The sequence below is a fragment of the Ammodytes marinus genome (assembly GCF_949987685.1).
Source record: "Ammodytes marinus genome assembly, chromosome: 23".
NCBI classification, from domain to species: Eukaryota; Metazoa; Chordata; class Actinopteri; order Uranoscopiformes; family Ammodytidae; genus Ammodytes; species Ammodytes marinus.
The window spans coordinates 9,674,191-9,695,686 of record NC_137227.1 but is presented as its reverse complement, the minus strand read 5'-3'; the positions used below and the strand labels follow the sequence as shown (position 1 = coordinate 9,695,686).

The window sequence follows — 21,496 nt, the reverse complement described above, 5'->3', positions numbered from 1 at the left end:
AGTAGCAGCGTCAACAATGCTCAACCACGGGGGGTGGCGGCGGTGGCCACGCAGAGCAGCAAGGGCGCTAATAGCCTACTGATAAGCTGCTAATACCAATGCTGTGCTCACCAAATAAAGCGATGATGAAAACGGTTCTTTGGTTCGGCAGAGCATCGGTTAAATCACGAGGCGGGACCATTACGAGTCTGGCCCCCATGAGCTCCAGCTCACAACATTTAGGATTGCATAGGGATCTCTTATGCATTTTTAAAAAATGCATAGCTGCTCTATTGTTGGTCTACATCGGGTAATAACGTTATTATAGCTTATGTTTACAACTAACTTAAACTAATTGCTAATTATTTGATTGATTTATCAAGTCAAACAACAACAGTGAAACAGTAACTTTTCAGGTAGTTTTCTTACTTTAAACAGTGTTCTGCAGGGATCACATTTTCCTGTGAGTGAAGTTTTTTTTATTCCGTTATGAGAATATATCTTAGAAAATATTCACTTCCTGACACACCCAGAGTCATAGTTAGTGCACCTTAAGAGTAAAATAGCTCCTCTTATCTTGACAGGTTTAAGCCACTTAACATTTGCTACGTCTGCTTATTCTGTAGATAGGCCTAGGATAATTGTTTCAGCACTAATTATAGGCTACACTATCCTATTTTATCTATTTATTTGTAGGCCTTGTGGGCCAATTCAAGTTATATAAAAACTTAGTGTTAGCCTATATATTGTTGGACATTACCCCTGCTTCGTCAAAAAAACACTTATCAATTGAGGTCATCTGTAGCCAAAAAGCCAATAAATCAATGGACCATTGCTAGCTCTAGCCTACATAATAGGCCTAATACGTGCATTGCCAGTGCGTGGCATTTTGATTGGCTATTGAATTTGTCCCCTGCCCTGTCCTAAATCCAGGTTACCATTAATAGATAAATTAGGTTATAGACTTCAATAAGCAGAGTGACTCCGAATACAGTTTGTATAATTTCGCTATTTTAGCTAAACTTTTTTATACGATAGCCAATATCAACACCTCTTGATGGGTTGAACGAGGAAGGGAGGGGGCGTTGTTCTTTATACCGCGTCCGACTTGCGTAGTGAACACACACACACACACACACACACACACGCACACACACACACACACACACACACACACACACACACACACACACACACACACACACACACACACACACACACACACACACACACACAGCGAGCATCCAGGTCCCACATCCTGGTACTTTTCAGCGTTGTCAAGGCAGCCTTTCAGAGCACGGCTGGGCTGGCGGAAAGTAGCTGCAGTGTCCTGGCAAAATATCTGTCCAAAAACGTTCACACAAAACTGTCCCGGAAAGTTAGGTGTAACTAAAAGGTAACGGATATGCATGTTTTTCTTCCGCATGTTTCCCTACAGTAACGTGCGGGGTTTGGGGTCTTGTTTAAGACAGGCAGCAGTCTCAGACAGGCGCCAGTCCGTGTGGACAACAGGGGGAAGATCTTGTCCATTGTGCCGTTCTTGAGAGACAGCGCTTTGGGCAAGATTTACGCTAGAATGAGGGTGATTTTCCTCACTGCGTTTTTGTACGTATTGTTAGTTGTGCTTTTGCCTAGTCGCTTCGCTACGTTTTCAATAAAATAGTCCCAGAATAAAGGATAAAAATGGCTCTCGACAGATATAATTTGTGATAGAAAGGGACAGCTTTAAAGAGACAGTGTCACACTGCTTCCTTCCTGGTTCTGTCGCTTACACACCTAACATACTGTGCTACACACGACGTGTTTATATTAGCAAACACTGAATGTTTCATATTTAGATACTTAATTTCTCTAATGTAGCCTATTTGAATATTTAGCTGTAGTCCTACAGTGTAGGGTAGGCTACCATTGTTGTGATACAGGTGATGGACGCTTTAGTACAAACACATTGTCTTTTGATCTGCATTCAATGCATTAGAACAGGGAGTGTTACAAATGTGAGGAACCACATTAGATTATATACTAATTTAACACATTTGAAATGTGAAACACATCAATTAATGTGTTAATATGCCTTATCTTACATTTGAAAAATGAAACATCTGGAAAAATATGGCTTCATGATGATGTGAATGCATGACATCCTGTATCTGTAATCTGTTACTTTTACTGTATTTGAATGTATACGATTGATTATTTATTATTTGTATGTTCTGATTTTACTTGGACCCCAGGAAGACTAGTCTGCCGCTTTTGCGTCAACTAATGGGGATCCACAACTAAACATTAAACATGTGAAAAGCATGTTTCACATTTCAAAAACTTTTTATATATTTTTACAAATAACAATTTCAAAGGTTAAATTGGAGAAATAACAGTGAAGGTATCTCATTCAATCCAGTCACAGCTCTGTCACATCAAATTTTAGAATGTTAACACTTTGTAGCCTACTGGACTGCATTTTCAACTGTGTTTAATATATTCTCTAATGTTTGTTATAGAGCTGAATTATTAGTTGATTAATAAACTATCTGATAGACAGAGAATTACTGCATATCTGATGATCGGTTGATTTTTAAGCAAAAAAATTGATTTTAGCTGCTAAAATTCCTTTCCTTCTGGTCTCTGGTAGGAAGCAAAACAAGACTTTTAATTACGCCAACATGTGTACTTTGGTACATTGTTTTGGGCCTCTTTCCCCATTTTACAGACTTATATTAAATATCTGACATTTTATAGAAAAATAATAAATTACAACATTTTTGGCAGACTAATCAATTGTGAAAATAATGTTTTCTGTAGCCCTACATGTAGATTGTAAATGGGGATGGCAAAATAAAGAATGTACGGCTGGATACATTAGATTACACAGGTGTTTGTAATTAAGTGGCCACTGAGTGCATAATCTTTCACCAGTAAAGTCATTGCTCCACTTTGACCTCAGAAAATGTAGTGAGGCGGAAATGTCCTTTTTTATAAAGACTTTGTCACATTCTGCCTGTTAGTTTGTTGCATCATATCACTTAGTTTTGGCATGTGATACCAAGTTCATCACAATGTAAGACACAACTAAAACTTGTTTTCTGCTCCTCAGGACACCCGTATATCAATGTGATGTCAGAGAGATTTGGCAGCTGCTCAGAAGAGCAACTACACCTATCGCAGCATCACATTGGAAGACAGCATGGAAGTTAATGGCAGTGGGGGATTCTGGACTGAATGGATCAATTGAAACAAGGGACGACAAGGGAACAGCCAACCAGCTCTGTTGAATGAGAACTGATGGGCTGTCCGAAGCTAGCGATAGCATGCCAACCGCAAAAGGTAAAGATGGTACCACCACGTCCCACCGCTACCGGCCTGCTTCGCAATATGACAACGCCACCCTCGCCCAGAAGAGAGAATACTGGAGAACCAAGAAACGAGAGCAGAGGGCCCGACACAGGCCATCACAAGACATTGGAGGGAAGGAGCTCTTACATCAGAATGCCCCCGCAGTGGTGAATGCCAGTTTATCGGGCTCCTTTGCTGCTTTCTCTGCTCCTCTGCAGAGTAAGGATGAGTCATTCAAAATGGCCCATGTCTCACCTGCATCTGTACAGAGTGATAAAACAGTGGGGGACAGCTCAGTGGAAGCCATTGAAAGTCAAAAGGAGAAGTGGCTCCAGACAATGCAACTCAACAAGGTCTTGCCAGCATCATGTTCCAAAGTGAAATGCTTGGGTGCTGTGAGCAGAGCCGTTACCTCAGCCACACCGTGTGGATCCCAGCCGAACACCACCAGCTCCTCAGTGCCTCCAGACAGAGTGACAAGAATCACCAACGGCAGCTCCACTAACGCAACACCCCAGCCATGTGTGTCTATACAGGGCGCAACGCAACGTAAGGCACAAGTCGCATCACGCTTTCATCCCAAACTCTTACCCGCCAAGGTGACCACGGTTAAGATTCGGGCATCTTCTCCGTGCGTCCCAATTGCTATGAAATCAACAGCGAACACAACACCTCAAGGTGAAACAAAGAGTGCCTTGGTCACCCCGCGGAGGGCTAAAGGTGTTAGCATCTCGCAAACTTGCCGGGAGTCCGAGGAGGAGAGGGCCGCCAAGCGTCGAGAGCAGTGGCGGGTCAAGAAGCGAGAACAGAGGGCAAAGGTGGCGGCTCGGATAGCTAAAGTCAGAGAGAGGACAATGCAGGGGCAAACAGCACAAAAGACAGGACTCGCAGGCAAAGCAATTCTTCAGCATCCTCCATCTAGGTTGTTTATGAGAAGATCAGGTCAAATGCAATGTCCACCTAGGCTGGGAACTTCATTTACACCTTTCAAAAGGGAAAACCACGAACTGAGAAGTGGCTCAGCAAGTTTAGCTACAGCTAATCTGCGAGCAGATCAAATAAAAGTACAAAATCCACATGGGAATAGGACAGACAGACAGCCAGACGTCCCATCCAAAGTTATTTGCATCAAAAATCCAGGGGAGTCGTGGAGAAAGTCTCCGGCTTATTTTAACCTCTCTAATGTTTCCAAAGGGATCGCACGATTTAAAACGCCAAGACAGAGGTTCATTGAAGCCCAGAAGAACATCACGAATCAAAGAAACATAAGATGTAAATCCGCCTTGCTTGCTTGCTTTGGTACTAGAAATATCCCTAAAATAGACCCAGACGACACACCCGAGCAGATCTTAGCCAAACGGCGAGAGTACTGGCGGGTAAAGAAGCGCGAGCAGCGAGCTAAGCTGTCAATGGATGTGAAGGCTCGGTTGAAGGAGAAGGACTCCCTGATGCGAAGGGTGAAACGTTATCAGACGATCCTGGAAGACATGAGGAGGGCGCGGGCTCTGGCGCAGTCGAGGGGAAGTGCCCTCACTCACACTCGCGCCTCGGAGACCATCGGTGGGTTCATCAAAGAGGACGGGACGGTAACCATTAGCATTCCCCAGGCTCCTACAGAGTACAGCACAGCAGCACACAAAAGCGAAGATCAGCTTCGTGTGGGTTCTAATAGCACTTCCATTACAAAACCTCAGCATCAACCTGATACCAATCGGAGAGGTGTTGCACCTGTTCGTGTAAACCCTCCTTTAAATCCTCCGCCCCCTCTGCTCCACCAAGCTCAGGTGAGAGTCACTTTTCCTCTTGCTGGACAGTCGGTCAACAAGCCTCCAAAACTAGTGCCAATCAGACCAAGGACTCAAGTTGAAAGCACAGCTGTTCCTAATTCACACACATTGGTAATCCAGACTGTAGGTCAACTTAGACTTACGCATCCTCCGACCCCTCAAAATACAGTTTCTGGGGGATCGACTGAGGGGTCAAGCCTCGGTGGATGCGTCATGAAAATGGCTGTGTCAAGTAGCGCTCCGTCGCTATCAGCTTTGTCTTTGGATCCGGAGTTGACAGAGGAGGAGAGGATGACGAAGAAGAGGGAGTACTGGAGGGTGAAGAAACGCGAGCAACGGGCCGTGCGCGCAACTCGTCTAAAGCTGGGTGTCTTGCAAGCTAGGGCCAACGCAGCCTCGCAGAGGAGGAAGATCCAGAAGCAAGCATCTGTAACCTCTACACCTCCAAGCAGAAGGCTCACTAACCACGCTGGAAATGCACAATCTCCCCCCATTGACAGTGTGCCTGTTACAACACATTCAAGTGAGATAAAGCAAGAGAGGGATAATATGCCAGAAATTGACCCAATTTCTCAACCAGAAGAGGCCATCTGTCCAGATATCAAACCCCCAACACCACCACCTCCAGCGCTTAAACCAGAGCCTGAACCAGCTGTGCATGTAGACAGCCAAGCTACCACTCTGCTAGCTGTGGCCTCTATGAAGAAACTCTTGGAAGAATCACTTAGCACGGTGACAGAGTGTAAAGGTTCGCAGACTGGCATTAAAACGGAGCCAACGGAAGAGGCTTCAGAGCCGGAGATGAAGCCTAATTTAACTCAGCTCTTTTACGAAAAAGATGAGGTTCCTCCTATTGCTGCCGACCTCACGTTGGAGATAAAAAGCTGGCAGTTGGACACTGAAGCCTTGGTTGAAGCAGGTTCTCAAAGCACTCATATCAAGGACTCATTACAAATTAGCCAGAAACTTTCACCTCTTCCTACCTCCAACGAAACAGTCCCGCAGCCCACTGGTGAGCTCTCCACCCTAACCACTTCGAACTTCATAGGGAACCCCAAAACTGAAGCCCCATCTTCACCGCGCAAAACCCATAGGCTCCGCACCAACAAAAAAGCAGGCCATCAAAACTGCTGTTCCCCAGAGCCACCAAAGCTACATCACCTGCCCGTGGATCAAGTACCGTGTAGGGCACAAGAACAATGTCGGAACAGCAACACACCGTCATCTGCACAAAGATATGGCTGTGTGGGGAAGGAGCATGGTGGTTTGAACAACCTGCAGAGGAAGAGGGAGTACTGGAAGCTGATGAAGAGGCAGCAAAGGGCCAGGCTTAAGGCAAGGCAGAAAGACAGACAGGGAGACTGCAGCGGTCGGCTTTTCCACAAAAACATACAGGTAATAACTGCATGCGAATCATCATGTTAATTTTGTACCATCTATGTAGATGATGATACATTGTTTAGCAGTTCAGCAAGTAGCCAGTATAGTATTAGTTACTAGTAGCTCATTTTGAACATGCTTGATACAGCATTGTTTTGTTTTGATTAGATTTGATTTGATTGACAGAGGAGTAAAGTTTAGAAACAACAACAAAGACTCTACAGCAGGCTAAGCCCAGCCCTACTTGCTAGCTAGCATCTGTTATGTTAGCATTTGCATTTGTGTCACCTCTCATTTCTCAACAGTTTTGACATGATACTCATGAGACATTTAAAGCACCTCATAATTTTAATAACGTGCACTTCCACATTATCTGAATTATGTGTGTTTCAATGTGTTGCCAGAGAGCTCCTTTTCAATGTTGGGAGACTTCGGACGTTAATGTCAATCTTTTTTATGAGGTCAAATAGTTCAGGGCTTGTAGGCATTGCCAGCGCTCTCTCCAGCTGAAACCTGAATCATTCCTTGCAAACCTCTGTGTGGCATTTGACACTTGAACAGCAAAAATAGAGGGGAGTGTGACTGAGAGGCGCACACTTAAAGCTAAGGGCAAACATGCATGTCCAATGTTTTAGAAAGATTATTGTCTGATTGCTGTATTATTATTAGTGTTTCCCTGTTAAAAAAACAAAAACAAACAAGATAAATAATTTGCTCATCTTTTGCTATTGTCTTTCAGGTTCCAGGTCTTGTTATTATCAATACAGTTAAGTGTGAAAGTCCTCCAGCAAAACTAACACCCCAGCCCAAGCCAAACATTGCTTCTCTGGCTGCAGTGACGGGTATCCCTACGGTCCTGGCTGTCAGCCCAACTACATGTAATGCTGACACACTCCAGATCAAGTTGCCCGTAAACAGTGTGTCTGGTTCATCCAGAAATGAGCAGAACAACATCAATGGTGGCCCTTCGAAGATTGTGTCTGCCTATGTAGGAGGAGCTCAAAAGACTCAGCAACTAGCCTTGCCCGGACCACAAAAGTGTACGTCAACAAGCAGAAATGAAGACCCAGTCCCCTCCCTCCCTACTCTGAAGCCTCCAGACAACCCGCTGTCCAGCATGAACCTGCAACCCATCGAATCCCCCGCTCGCACTCCAAATTCCACCATCTGCCCAATAAGAATCCCGTGTACCCGGCTTCAGAACCCGACGCATATGATACAAACGCCCACCAAGCTGTCACCCATAAGTACCATGGTTCCACCCAAGCCCATCCCAGGGGAGTCCCAGGAGGAGTTTCTGAGGAGGAAACGGGAGTACTGGAGGATCAAGAAGAAGGAGCAGAGAGCCAGGAAGGCCATTCAGGACGGGGGGAATAACCCAAGGAGGGCCTCCAACAACTGGAAGCCCATCTTGCATGTCCAGCATCTACCAGCACAGGTAAGAGCTGTGAGTTATATACTACTTTATGTATAGGCAAAATAAAATCTCTCAGGTGACATTCTTACTGGAAACTGGAATATGATTGTATTATAGAGCCTTATCACATGTCTGTTATGTTTTGTTTGAGTTTCCATTCAAGCATGTTGTCTCTATTTACCCTCACAACACACAAAAAAGCCTTGTTACTGAGATAGGAAGAGACAGAAAGAAAAAAGATATATCCTGCGATATACTAAATAACCTAATATTACGAGAATACATTTGTAATTTTTTGAGAAAAAAAGTCATAATATTATAAGAATAAAGTTGTAATTTTACATAAATATAAGTTGTAGTGATAATATTTGATAACACAACTTTATTCTCGTAATTCAATTTTATTTTGACCCCTTCAACATTGGCCTTTTACTCAGTTGTATTGTAGTCACATACAAAATTAAACTAAAGTACTAATGGTCCCCCACATTTTGCTTGAAGTGACAGCAAACATTTGTTGTTTTGTAAGTCAATTTAACAACTGAACACAGTCGTTTCAACTCATAAAACCACTCAAAAGAAACACACACAGAGATGCAAAATTACTACAAAGCTCGAAACCCTGAATTATTTTGTCTCACTGATTGATGTCTGTAGGATTCTGGTCAGTGGGTGAACTCCTCTGAAGACTCAGAACATCTAATGAGGTGAGAATGTTGTATTGCTCTTGTCATTTCTTGTTGTGCCACAGGCTCGATTTCGAATAATAAAAATGTTCTCTTTTTTTCACAGCACTTCGGTGGAGACTGACCCGGAATCCTTTCCATACTCAGATTACACAGCACCAATAGAAGGTATCAGCTATGTCAATTTGAACCTAAAAAAAGCACATTAAAGGTGCACTATGGGACTTACAAATTTGTGTCTTAAGTTTGGTTCCAGGTGCTTCAATTTTTTTTTTTGATTTGTGATGATATAATTATTCAAAAACAAGAATGACATGTAGAATAAGTATATTTTGTAAACTAAGTACAGGCTCTGCAAATGTAAACAAATTCCCCTCCCCTGAAACAACATAGTTCACCTTTTAAAATGGTGAATTTGGTCTCCTTTTTTTGAATTTGCAACAACATTTTCTCTCTTTCATTCGTCTCTTCAGATGATTCTGAGCTTCTGTTCGCAGACTATGAGAACAATAACTGCGAAGAAGGTCCAGTCTCGGACGGCGTGTGGAGGCACCGCTACCTCATGGACTATGACCCGCTCAACCAGCTGCTGGTGTGCATGGTGTGTGGGGAGCTGCAGTACTCCCACAGCGTGGAGGGGGTGAGGGCACACATTGACGAGGCCCACCCCGACACCATGACTCTGGAGCCCGCAGAGCAACGACAAATACTGGAGGCCTGGGACGAGCAGGTGTCCCAAAGAGAACGCTTCTTCACAAGCCAGCTCCAGCAGCACAGCACCGCCCTGACAGGTACGCTATGACCGCAGAGAGAAAACATGTAGAGAAAAGAAATAGGGCTGCACCATTTTTGTTTAAAATGTGACTCACAGGGGCGCTAGTTGTGTAGCTGCTAAGAGTGTCCCCCCTCGAGGCTCAGTCCTTTTCACAGCAGACCTGGTTCAAATCCGACCCGTGGTCAGTTCTCTGCATGGCATTCCCCTCTCTGCCCCATTTCATCACTGTCACTCTGCACTATCAATAAAGCATATCAAATGCCAAAAAATAATCTTTAAAAGAACATACAGGTATGACTCACAAATTTAAATCACGATTCACAATTATGGTTTTTACAACAAAAACATTAACTGATAAATAACCTAATTCAAATTTGTGCCCCCCTTCTGATCCTAAGAAGGCCCTCAAGCTAGTTACTGGTTAAACTGTATAGATAATCAGTTTGTAGTTTGTCCTTCTTAGACTTTGCATGTTTTTCATTGGTCAAACTGGTCTGACTTGTTTTGCAGAGGGAAACAGAAACTGAACAGCAGTGGGGAACGACTGTGGGGGCCAACCGACGACCACGGACCGGGAGACAAAGCCCACTCTTTGTTTGTCTTATTTATTTATTGTCATTTTTGTCACTTTGTTTACCTTCATAGAAAGTCACCTTGACAGTGAATGCTGTATGGGGGGGAAAATACACCCTAAAATGCAGCTTTACCTCATTTCCTACAAGGGTTGCATGCGGGTTTATGACACTCAGCATGGACAATTTTTTAATATATCAAAGCCGCTGCAACTGAGATTTTGGCATCATGTTTAGAATATTTAAAGGGGAAGTCCAAACATTACAGGAAAAAATACAGTCTTTGCGCTAAGCTAGGCAAGGCCATTTATGTAATAGAAAAACATTAAAAACTTGTTTTGAAATATGATTTTTTATTTCTGCTCTACTTCCTGAAGTCTAAACAACTATAAGTATTCAGTGTTTCCAACTGACTTAAATTTAAATCTGTTAAAAACCTAATTTACTTTACGTGACCTGACAGAAGAATGGGGCAGAAAACACAGAACACTTTGGGATAACATTTTAGTTCGTGCCATGATAAAGCCCTATTTGTGACCTCAGCACTACCTATGTAAGTGTGATCTGGTCCTGTTATTCAGCTTCCAAGGAATTATCAAAATTGTTTCAAATATATTTTTATGATCCAACAGTCAACGATATGCCTATAATGATCAATTATTTGCATGTCCCCCAGCCAAACCTTTTATCATTCTGGTAAGGCAGTAGACATCTGGGAGATCAACCTGCTGCTGGATAAAAGGTGTATAGTAACGTTTAGTTCTAATCTGGATGTCTTTTTGAAATACAAAGTTGCAGAGGCTTGGTGACCAAAACTAGTTAGTTGACTGGTAACTGCTTACTCACTGGCTGACTAGAACGAGTAAGTCACAACAGCCCTTTGAGATTCTCTCTTATTTCACTATTGGGCATTGAACATTTTGTTCAATAAAAAAAGTTATAGATAATATACTTCTTATTATTTGATTATTTTCCTATAGGGACAAGAAGCACAAGTAAAGACAGGCCAACAATTAAGCAAATAAGACTCAGTAACAACTTGTGTATCAACTGGCTATACAGACAAAAGAAACACAACACTCAATACTGTAGTTAATGTGTTAGGGCTGGTAGTTACAACTGTATAGTTTTTTTTCTGTAGGTCCCAGACTTTTTTTTTTTTTTAAATATATGTTTTTGGCATTTTTATGCTTTATTGATAGTGTAGAGACAGAGTTGAAATGGGGCAGAGAGGGGAGTGACATGCAGAGAACGACCGCGGGCTGGAATCGAACCCGGGTCCGCTGCTGGCCGAGGCCCATGGGGGGACGCCCTACCAACTGAGCTAAGGGTACCCCAGGTCCCAGACTTTTCTAGACCCTTGTTGGTTACTGGATTGTTGCATGGGCATCCTGAAATGTCCCTCATGTTTACATACATGCTGTTCTTCAAACCCTGAACCTTACATTTCATCCTCGATCGCACCTTTTTGTACTGAGACAACTTTTTTTACAAGAACTTTTTTCAACCTCGCCCACAGATCATTTTGGGACTTTGAGGCGTGAAACATCAAATCAACTTCCTATACTGTAAATACACTAAAATACTCAAGTGGTGATGAGATGCCAAATTTTTCTTTTTCACACGACACAATTCTTGGAGCAACTTTATTTATTATTTATTGACTCTCTTCTTATGTAATGATTATTGACGATGCATTATTCATATCCATAGATAGTTTCACGTTAGATCGAGCTTCTCAATTGTGAGTCCTGAGGATCCAAAGGCTTTCCTGCATGAGTAGTAAGTGAATGAACAGTTATATATCAGAGATGAACTCTGGAATGCATTCCTAATGTTTTTTTTATGATTTTCAATGAGAAACAACAATGTCGAAAATAATCTTCTTTTTGAGCACAAAGCTGTGTGCACAGCTACAAACCAGTGTGAATAGCTGGAGGCGACCAAGCTAATTCACCTTCTGAGAATGTAATTCTGACTTGATGATTTGTTTACCAGTTAAAAAGGGAATGTTTCAATGCGTTTTCAGTAATAAATCTTTTCTACCATTGACTTTGTTCTTTGGAGATATTTTTTTACTTTTCTCCTTTGTCCAATTAAAAGGTGGAGTTGGCTATTCCGGAGCTTGATTGCTCTAAATCACTGAATATCTCCTCATAATCCACTACCTGTCTGCACTGTGTGCCCTATGACAAAATCCAGTATTAATACACAGCCTAGGCTCTATAAACTGGCCTGATGCTAGCTATGGTGGACCTCCTTTGTTTACATACCCGTTCAAAGAGCGTATTTTGAAAACAAGCTTTCTTCAGAATTGCTGACTCCACTATTAAAATGCAGACTCAGAACCCTTTGAGAGTGACTTTAATGAGGGAGGGACGCATACGTTTCATTTTAAATGTATTTATTTGATTACCTTACCCACATTATTCAACAGCACTAGTCCTCATTGGAATCTGCTGAGTTGCTGTGTCCTGTTCACTAGTTAAATTAGTTAGTTCAGCCTTTACCCAGCGTGGACAGGGTACTGCCATATAGAGTCATAATGTCCTGATATCTTTATGGCAGACTGAACCACACACTCTTGACTGCTGTTCACTGCTTCATTCCATGGCTTCTCCTTGGCTCTTCTTCCACTATAACGTCAGCTTCTTCCCCAGGCTGTGTGTCCTCTGTGTGGGTCTGGCCCGTGGTGTGTGTGTCCGTTCCCTGGAGCTCCTTAGGCCCGGCCTCCAGGCGAAACAGAGTGGGGACCCGGCCCAGGACGGGGTTGTTCTGCTGCAGGCCAGAGATCCACTGGTTGAGGGTGGCCTGGTCTCCCTGGCTGGTCATACACATGGCAAAGACCGCTCCCTCATCCACTGCAGGCAAAAACAGACCAGAGTTTTTAACGACCACATTAGCCAGCAAAATATACGAACAAACAAAAAAGCTCAATTAGACAGCCTCAGTGTTAGAATCTTACCGTCTTCAACATCGAAGTTCTCTTCTTCCCCGAGGTCGCGGCCAAAATCGAAGTCTAGCTGCAGAGGATAATACAGAGACCTCTCTGGGTCATAGGGCTCCTCTACCTGTGGGGGAACACACACATACATACAGCTCCATGAACTAACACTCATGAGAGGCCCCTAGAATTACCACCTGTACTACTGTATAGTACTTCTGCTAACTATCCAGCTCTTGGATGCAGTCGTGCAGGGTCTGAATGCTTTGATAAGAGCTAGAAAATTAAACTAAACTATTAAACTTGGTGTTTTTTTCTTTCTTGGGGTCATTCCAATATTCCTTGAGAAGAAAGTTAATTCTCCCTCACTTACTGTTTTCCATTATACATTTAAATATATATATATCATTGGGCGCTCAGGTGGCGTAGTGGATAGAGCGCGTACCATATTGGCTCCGGCCTTCGTTGCAGTGGTCGCGGGTCCGAATCCGACCCGTGGACCTTTACTGCAGGTCATCCCCCCTCTCTCTCTGTCTCCCCATTTCAACTCTGTACTATCTAATAAAGCTTGAAAATGCCAAAAAATAATCTTTAAGAAATATATATATATCATTATACTAAGTAACTTTGTCTTCAATTACTATTGTTAAGTTTGTATTGAACTTTCATTCGTAGTATAGTTTTATATACCTTTTATTACTCATTTTTTATTCTACATATGTATCTGTCTTGGTGCTGCTGCAACAACAGACAGAATAAGGCATGACTTATCATTCCCTTGTCCAATTAGGGGATCATTTTTATTTATTTAGTAGCTAATAGTAGATGTTTTTTTCCACACCTTCTCCTCTGGTGGTACTGGGTCTGCTCTGAGGATGTAGTAGTGCACACACTTCTTCTTCAGCCACAGGGGGAAGGGCCCCTCTACAAACACCGGCCTGCTGGAGTTATGCTGAGCTAGCAGCTCCCTCTGACTGGGGCTCTGGATACCTGGTGTAGACAGGGGAAGGACAATGAACAAAAGTCTGAATATATTTGGATATGAGCTCACCTTTGAACCTATATAACATTTCTAAGATGGGAGAGAATCGTACACACAAACACACACCAGAAAAAACAAAACAAAAAACTTTCCTAGTTTGCAACTGTAGTTTGTCCGTTTTCATTTTCTAGTCGGCCTCAAATAATCTACTGCAATTATTTATCTATAATTATGAGCATTGGGAATCCAATTAAGCACAATGACACATGGAACTGTTTCCATACCTACTATATGTGGAAGTATGATCTCCTCTCCACTCTCTGTAATGTCTGTATGCGGTAGCTAGTGGGAAGAGCAAAAAAAAACAGACATTATTTCTTGGCAAAGATTTCTTGTTTAAAAAAAGTAGTTGGTAAAGGTGTGCTCCTCGCTTTGTTTTAACTTGAGAAGTGGAATTTTAGTAAGTGGGTAGCGCAAAGTAGTGGGGTGGAACTAAGTCTGAATCTTCTATGTATTTACAAAACACAATCAACATATGTTACCCATGCAAAATACTGCCAAAGGGGGGACTGTGCAGATAAACACACCATCACACATTCTACTATGTGATTGTACCTGATAGACGGTGACTCTAGCGTCTTGGTCTCCGGCGATGCGGGCGAGGCTGAAGCGAGCCAGGTCCACTGGGTCTTCAGGCAGATGCTGGGGGATGGGGAAGGGGTTGATGTGTTTGAACTTGGGGAACCAGTACATGATGCGTTGGTACTTCCTCATGGGGTGGCCCTTATCGCCAAAGATCTGGACCAGCAGCACTTTGGTTTCCACGTTGGGCATGATACCTACAAACAAGAGATACCAGAGATTTGTTTATTTGTCATACACAAAACTTACAGCAGCATTAGTTGACAACGACATTCTTCAGTCTCCCTTCAACAACGCAATACAAAAGAAGAAATGTACAAGAGAAACACACAGTACAGACAGGTAGCGGCTCGTGAGAAGATATTCCCCGAAACTGACAACAACAAAATGAGCATTTCTCGATAAATGCTGTCCGCGCCTTTAAATGATCAGACTGAATGTTTGAACAACAGGCACCGTACCATAGTTCTCCATCCGCTCCAGTAGCTGCACCCCACACTCCTGCTGGCGGGGATAGTGGTTGAACATGCGCTGGATGTAGTTCCGGGGCACGAACACCTCTTTGGGGAAGACGTCCAGCAGCTTGTTGTAGACGGCCAGGTCTCTCTCCACGCCGAACTCCGCCATCTTGTCCAGCGCGGCGTAGATGAACTCCACGTGACCCCGCCTCCTCACGTCCTGCTTGGTGAACACATCCACCACTCTGTTGAACGTGGCCTTGGTTTTCACGTCTTTGGCCACCCGCTCAAACAGGTCGTCATGGGTGACCAGGGTCTTGTCACGTTTCATTTCTTCCCTGATGAACTCCACGGGCGGCTTGCTGGCAAACGACGGGCTGCCGTGGAAACGCCTCAACACCTGCAAGTGACAGTGACTGTTGTTATACTGTATATGGAGTTTTGCACTTTAAAATAGGTTGAGTCAGCGATTCTGGAGAATGTTCGTGGTCAAAATCACTTTGTCAAAAACTGGTGAATATCTCCTCACGATCGGCTACCTGTCCGTACTGTACTGTGTGTGTGCTCAATACAAAATCCAGTGTTAATACACAGCCAAGGCTCTGTAAACGAAGGATATGTAAAGAAAGGAGGCCCACTGTACAGTAGCAACATGCCTGTTTACAGAGCTTAGGCTGTGTATTTCTTTTTCAGCACGCACAGTAGCAATGAAAAGCACACATTTGTTTTCTTCAAACGTCGAATTACATACAGCACGAACATCATCAATTTATTAAAGTGTACTACTAAAGTATATCTCTACAAGATATGCATATCTATATACACTCACCGGCCACTTTATTAGGTACACCTGTTCAATGGCTTATAAAAACAAAAAGCTAATCAGCCAATCACATGGCAGCAATTTAATGCATTTAGGCATTTAGACGTGGTCAAGACAATGTACTGAAGTCAAACCCAGCATCAGAATGGGGAAGAAAGGGGGTTTAGGTGACATTGAACATGGCATGGTTGATGGTGCACGGCAGGATGGATCCATACTTTCGTGTTGTTTACGCCTAATTCTGAACATGTCAGCTGAATGTCGCAACTGAAATCGAGACTCATCAGACCAGGCAAGATTTTTCAGTCGTCTATTGTCCAATATTGGTGATCCTGTGAGAATTGTAGCCTCATTTTCCTGTTTTTAGCTGACAGGAGTGGCACCCGGTTGGGTCTTCTGTTGCTGTAGCCCTTGTGCTTCAAGGTTGGTCGTGTTTTGCGTTCAGAGATGGTATTCTGCATACCCTGGTTGTAACAAGTTGTTATTTGAGTTACTGTTGCCTTTCTATCATCTCAAACTAGTATGACCATCCTCCACTGACCTCTGACTTCAACAAGGCATTTTACGTCCGCACAAATGCCGCTCACTGGGTATTTATTTCTTTTTCGGACCATTCTCTGTAAACCCTAGAGATAGTTTGGAGTGAAAATCCCAGTAGATCAGCAGTTTCTGAAATACTCATACCAGCCCTCCTGGCACCCTCAACATTGCCATGTTCAAAGTCACTTAAAACCCCTTTCTTCCCCATTCTGTTGCTCGGTTTCAACCTCAATAAGTTGTCCCGTCCAGGTCTACATGCCTAAATGCATTGAGTTGCTGACATGTGATTGGCTGATTAGTTATATGTGTTAACAAGAAAATGAACCGCTGTACCTAATAAAGTGGCCGGTGAGTGTATATTCATATTTTAACTTGTTTTTTAATCTATTAGTTGTTAATAGTGTATTTTTGTAGTTTAATATTTTTGCCTAAAGATAAGGACATCATTCAGGACAGGACTGCATCATTCCTCTGTGGTATGCTGCCTTTGCTATTAATGCTATGTCATTTCATAACTAATATTTTGAAGAGTTTACCTGGTCGTTGGTGCTGTGTAGCAGGCTGGGCTGACTGGAGGAGGCTGTCTGGAGCAGGGCGCCGTACTGGGCAGCAGCTGGCCGGCCTGACTGAGCCCCCAGTCGGAGAGCCTGCAGCTTCAGCAGGCAGCGGGCACACTTCATGTTAGAGCCATCCCACTGACCTTCACGAAGAGAACTATAGGACGATAACCTCTTATAATAGGACCATGGGACAATACACAGGACGGGCACTAGACTATTCACAAAACGCTTAAGCTCCAACTGGCAGCTGGTTAACTGTATGCAGCACTCAAGGCACACTGGTGAGTAAATGTTTCTAGCCAAGAAAACATTAAACATATTTGCGTGTCACATATGCCTAAGGGGCCGAATAAGGGCAAAGTGTCAGGCACATTTTTATCAACAGTTGATATTCTGTAATACATGACTATTAGAGTGTAATAAATATAGGCATATGCATATCCTTTGCTTTACTCAATACTGACCATGTATCCTTCAAAAATCTCCGTCAGAGCCTCCATGTTGAAAAGCCGGCTGAACATCCTGGTCCCACACACAGTTACTTCCCCCAAACAACAGAAACCGAGAGTAAATTATTGTTCCGCAAACAAAAATCAATATACTTTACAATACAAATATACAACAAAGACAAAAAAAAACACTATTAAAATAATAAAAATACACAGACAATACGAAAATAGCATATAGCCTAATACACGCATTTTAGTCTACATTAAATGGCACGAAGTTAACTAATGCTATGAAGGTGAAATATTAACAAAAGCGTACTAGTTTAATTATGTAATAACACGAATGCAAACTAAAGTGTGACAAGTAAAAACAAAATAAAACATGTTTCACATCGTAGCCAGTTGCCTTTGGTTCAGGTCATCGTTGCGGGTCTCCTCTGCAATACACAGCACTGCCGCGCGGCGGCGACAAATGCCTTCCAAACAAATACTGTCTCGTCTCTCATAAGCCTTATTTGACAGGCGCCTGAAATAATACTTTTTTTGAGTTACACATACTGAGTTACACACTGGCGACAATAACTGTTGGAGAGGGTTAAAAGATATAACTAATTGAACTTTTGACATTTATTACGCATCTCTATTGGCTTTACCGGCGAAAGGTGTCAAGTTAGCCGAAAAGACGTAAAGGACTTCCGGAGGACACAAATCTTTCAATATGCTTTCAACAAGCGATTGTTTTTCTTTTAATATCATGTTGTTATTTTACCTGTATTTTGTTATTTTATCTACGTCATTAAAGCAGGTTTAGACTGTATGGTCAAATTGTTTAGGAATGTTGTTATAATTATTTGGTAGTTAACAATGCCGCTTTATTTTCAGAAGATGTGTCCCCGTTTCCGGTGTGCGTGTTGCTAAACCTGGCAGCTTGACACACGAGTCCCCAGCGTGTGACTTGTGACACTCCTCGCGCTGCTCAGCATGGAAAACACACCATAGCCCAGACTTCACTTTTAGACAAACTCAACACACAATTTGGGATTATGGATTCATCCACTAACAGCTTGGGTAAGTAAAGTTTAGAAAACGTCTTTGGTGTGTGTGTGTGTTGTTATTTGTTTTACTGACAACATTAGCATTGTGTAAACTTGCCTTGCCCGTGTTCGTACGGATACGCTGCTTACATCGTTAGATGGAGGGAACCCTCTTCCGAACTCATTTAAAAAAGTGGCTTTAATTGTTGTTTAGCATTTCGGCAAGTGTAGCCTACTTAAGTCGTACACCATGAGTCATGACTAAAATCATTGTACAAAACTGTAAAAGTGCCAACTTTGTTCAGCACCCTCTACACCTTTCTTTAATCTGCACAACTTGTGTAAGACATTTTCTAAATTGATAAAAGTGTGAGTTTCTCAGTTTTTTCGTCGTGTTTTCTGCCACCTTCCTTGTATATTTTGATGAAAAATAGGCGGGCTCCTCTATGATGTTGACAGTTTGAAGGAAGTGCAGTGGTGATTTGGCCACTTTGATTACACCAGATTTCAGCACATTTCTTGTACATTTGGCACTGTCTGACGGTTTATTAACCATTATCAACGCCCCGTAAACTTTATTTATTCGTAAAGGAGGGCACTTCATTTATAGTTGCAAGCTGTGCTGCTCAATGACAGCAGAGCAGCCCTTGTGTCTGTAGGTGCCGCAGTGCTAGTGTTTGAAAACAGCTGCTGCACTTCAAGTGCTGCTAGCTAGTTTTGCTTTTAGCGCGTGAGGGTTCACCCTTTGATTCAAACCGCTGTCTCTCATTTGGCACGCGGTGTCAAGCCAAAATTTGAACCCAACTTTTAGTTCTGTGTTTCCTCATCTGTCTTGCTCGACTGTGACTAATATAAACTGGCGGACAAGTTGGGTAACTTCAACAGTCGGCTTTTTTAAATGAACGCCTAGTTAATTCAATTTCGTGTAGCTAATGGCTGTATGATGACTTCTTGCCTGTGAGGCTATATTGTAACACCTCACCAGCAAAGCTATGAGGACACTACTGTAGTGTCTGGTCAAAAATACAACTACTAAATATGAAATATGAATAGGCATATAAAAGGATACGGTGCACCATTTATGAACTTGTAATTGACTTTTTATGTTTATGCACAAACAGTTGACTCCCAAAACGAATTAAAAAGTGACTGCACACTTCTTTCTCTGACTTCCAGCAAGCAAGCAACAAACAATGCTGAGTGTTTCAAAATCAACACCCACTCCTCCCCTGTTTATAACACTGTTGCACAATGCAGCTTTTGTTGCACATCTGTAGGTCCTGCTGTCCCACCTTCTGTGCTGCTGCTGATGTTGTGTTTACTTGTCTTGTAAAATGGTGGGTCGGCGCGGCACTGGGGAACAGTAAATATCACGCGGGGACGCTCTCCAGCATTTCTTGGCATCAGTGCTGCAGGGAGCTGGAGTGTAAATTACAGTGTAGAGGCTGCCACTGAATCCCTGTCTGTAATGTAATTATCCCGTGCTAATGCTCCGTAATGAAGGTCATATACTAAAAGCTGATGTGGGTGCAGCCATGCTATACATCTGCTCCTGTCTGTGTCTCACTGTTTGCTGATAGGCTTGTAACATGTAATTGTATGTCACTGCATTTTATAACAGAAGCATTTACAAGGGCTTGGTGATATGAAGCTGGATGACAGAAATCGAGTATTTCCCAATATACAGTATGTGGAATAAGGTTAAAGTCTGCAAAATGACACATAAAAGACTCAGATTGATGTAACAGCAGTGTGACAGAACGCTTGTAGACATTTGAACTGAGTTCCCAACGCTTTGAAAACCAGACTTCGTCAGGATCTATCTGTGCCTCCCAGACCCAAAGCGCAGCACTAAAACATGCTGTGAGCCTCTGTCCCATTGAATAAGCCCCAGACATCTGATATACATGCTAAAGGAGACCTTTGTGTCAGTAGCCAAAGCCAAAGGGCCCTGACCAAGCATCTGGTTTTTGACGCGCTGGGAGTGTGGTTCTCAAGACAAAGTTCAAATAAATTAACCTTGAAAAAATGGAAAATACAATTTGGTAACGACCCACACATGCCATTTGATGTATTTAATCCACCTCCTATGAAGAACTTTTGAATGTTTATGAAACAGTCTCATTTTTACTCCGACGATCATAAATAGCCTGTTACACAACACAGCTGATAGTACATAGTTTAGGTTGGAGGTGTCCGCAACAACTGGCAGCTTCACTGTGCTCAGTGTCTATTTTCTTTACTCAGAGAACTATGTGTACTAAGATGTATTTGTCCTCTGAGGCTCTTTTCAAGTAGTTTTTTTTAAATGTTGGCACTCTTATTTCTCTGTACACCCTTGCACGTAAATGTCTGTATTTATTGCAAACAAACAGGAAGCTAACATGCATGACTTCTCAGAAGAGAACTAAAGATTTCAGATAGTAAATCTGTGCCCTGCACGTTGGCAAACAAAATCTAATCATATCGTTCAGTGGTCAGTGGTGCAGTCACACTCAAATCAAATGACAAAAATGATGTGTTCTCTAAAAATGCCAGCATGCATTCATAAATCTCTTGATTCAAACATTGTATTATTGTAGGACACTGTTGTCACGGATCGCAGGGCAGAAATGGAGTATCACAGCTGATATAAACTAATTGTGGGTTGATGGTGGATGAACAAATCCAGACAAAACTTCCAAAAGCCAAATAAAGTGAATCTCTGCCAGAAAGATCTTTTACTGTGCTTTCCCAAAGAGTCCAACAAGAAAAGAAAACCATCTGTTGACCCGCATCATCTGTCATTTCCTCTAAAACAGTCAGCCAATCCCTTTCATACCACATGCCAGATCTGAAACTGTATCCCCAATTCCATTATACTTATTTCACAGTATGTTCTGAATGCAGTTATAGAGTAGTGCCGTTTGTAAGAGACCAGAAGCCAATTAAAGTTTTTTTTTAATTAATGTTAAATATTGCAAAATAAGTTCCAAATGTCAATCAAACAATACCTCTTTGTAAGTTCTTACTTCTTATTATTTTGTTAATTTTTTACGGGTGTTTTTGTTTTACCACCATCTGCTTTCTATCCGAATTATTTGCATTTGTGTGAGTGGGATTCCTTTGAGCATTGCATTGTGGGCCATCCATCAG

At 42.5% G+C, this 21,496-nt stretch overlaps 3 protein-coding genes across 3 annotated transcripts in view; 2 read left to right on the top strand and 1 right to left on the bottom strand.

The window, feature by feature from the left end:
- Positions 1-1,211: 1,211 nt before the first annotated feature.
- LOC307269586 (uncharacterized protein) lies at positions 1,212-11,981 on the top strand. Its single transcript, XM_080052580.1, has 7 exons — positions 1,212-1,375; positions 3,074-6,494; positions 7,219-7,917; positions 8,554-8,603; positions 8,689-8,750; positions 9,056-9,373; positions 9,868-11,981. Exons 2-7 carry the CDS (start codon positions 3,252-3,254, stop codon positions 9,882-9,884), a joined length of 4,389 nt encoding a protein of 1,462 aa, XP_079908706.1. The 5' UTR covers positions 1,212-1,375; positions 3,074-3,251; the 3' UTR covers positions 9,885-11,981.
- A 347-nt stretch (positions 11,982-12,328) lies between these two features.
- On the bottom strand, positions 12,329-17,420 carry ecsit (ECSIT signaling integrator). The gene is made up of 8 exons (XM_080052292.1): positions 17,343-17,420; positions 16,855-17,032; positions 14,959-15,355; positions 14,471-14,694; positions 14,140-14,197; positions 13,715-13,863; positions 12,895-13,000; positions 12,329-12,790 (listed from the first exon to the last, which is right to left on the bottom strand). Exons 2-8 carry the CDS (start codon positions 16,996-16,998, stop codon positions 12,525-12,527), a joined length of 1,344 nt encoding a protein of 447 aa, XP_079908418.1. The 5' UTR covers positions 16,999-17,032; positions 17,343-17,420; the 3' UTR covers positions 12,329-12,524.
- Positions 17,421-18,281: 861 nt separating this feature from the next.
- Positions 18,282-21,496, top strand: part of eml3 (EMAP like 3) — a 47,894-nt gene continuing 44,679 nt past the window's right edge. The window contains exon 1 of the mRNA XM_080051552.1: positions 18,282-18,395. Within this exon, the coding sequence (XP_079907678.1) occupies positions 18,371-18,395 (25 nt within the window). The 5' untranslated portion in view covers positions 18,282-18,370. The remainder of the gene's footprint in view (positions 18,396-21,496) is intronic.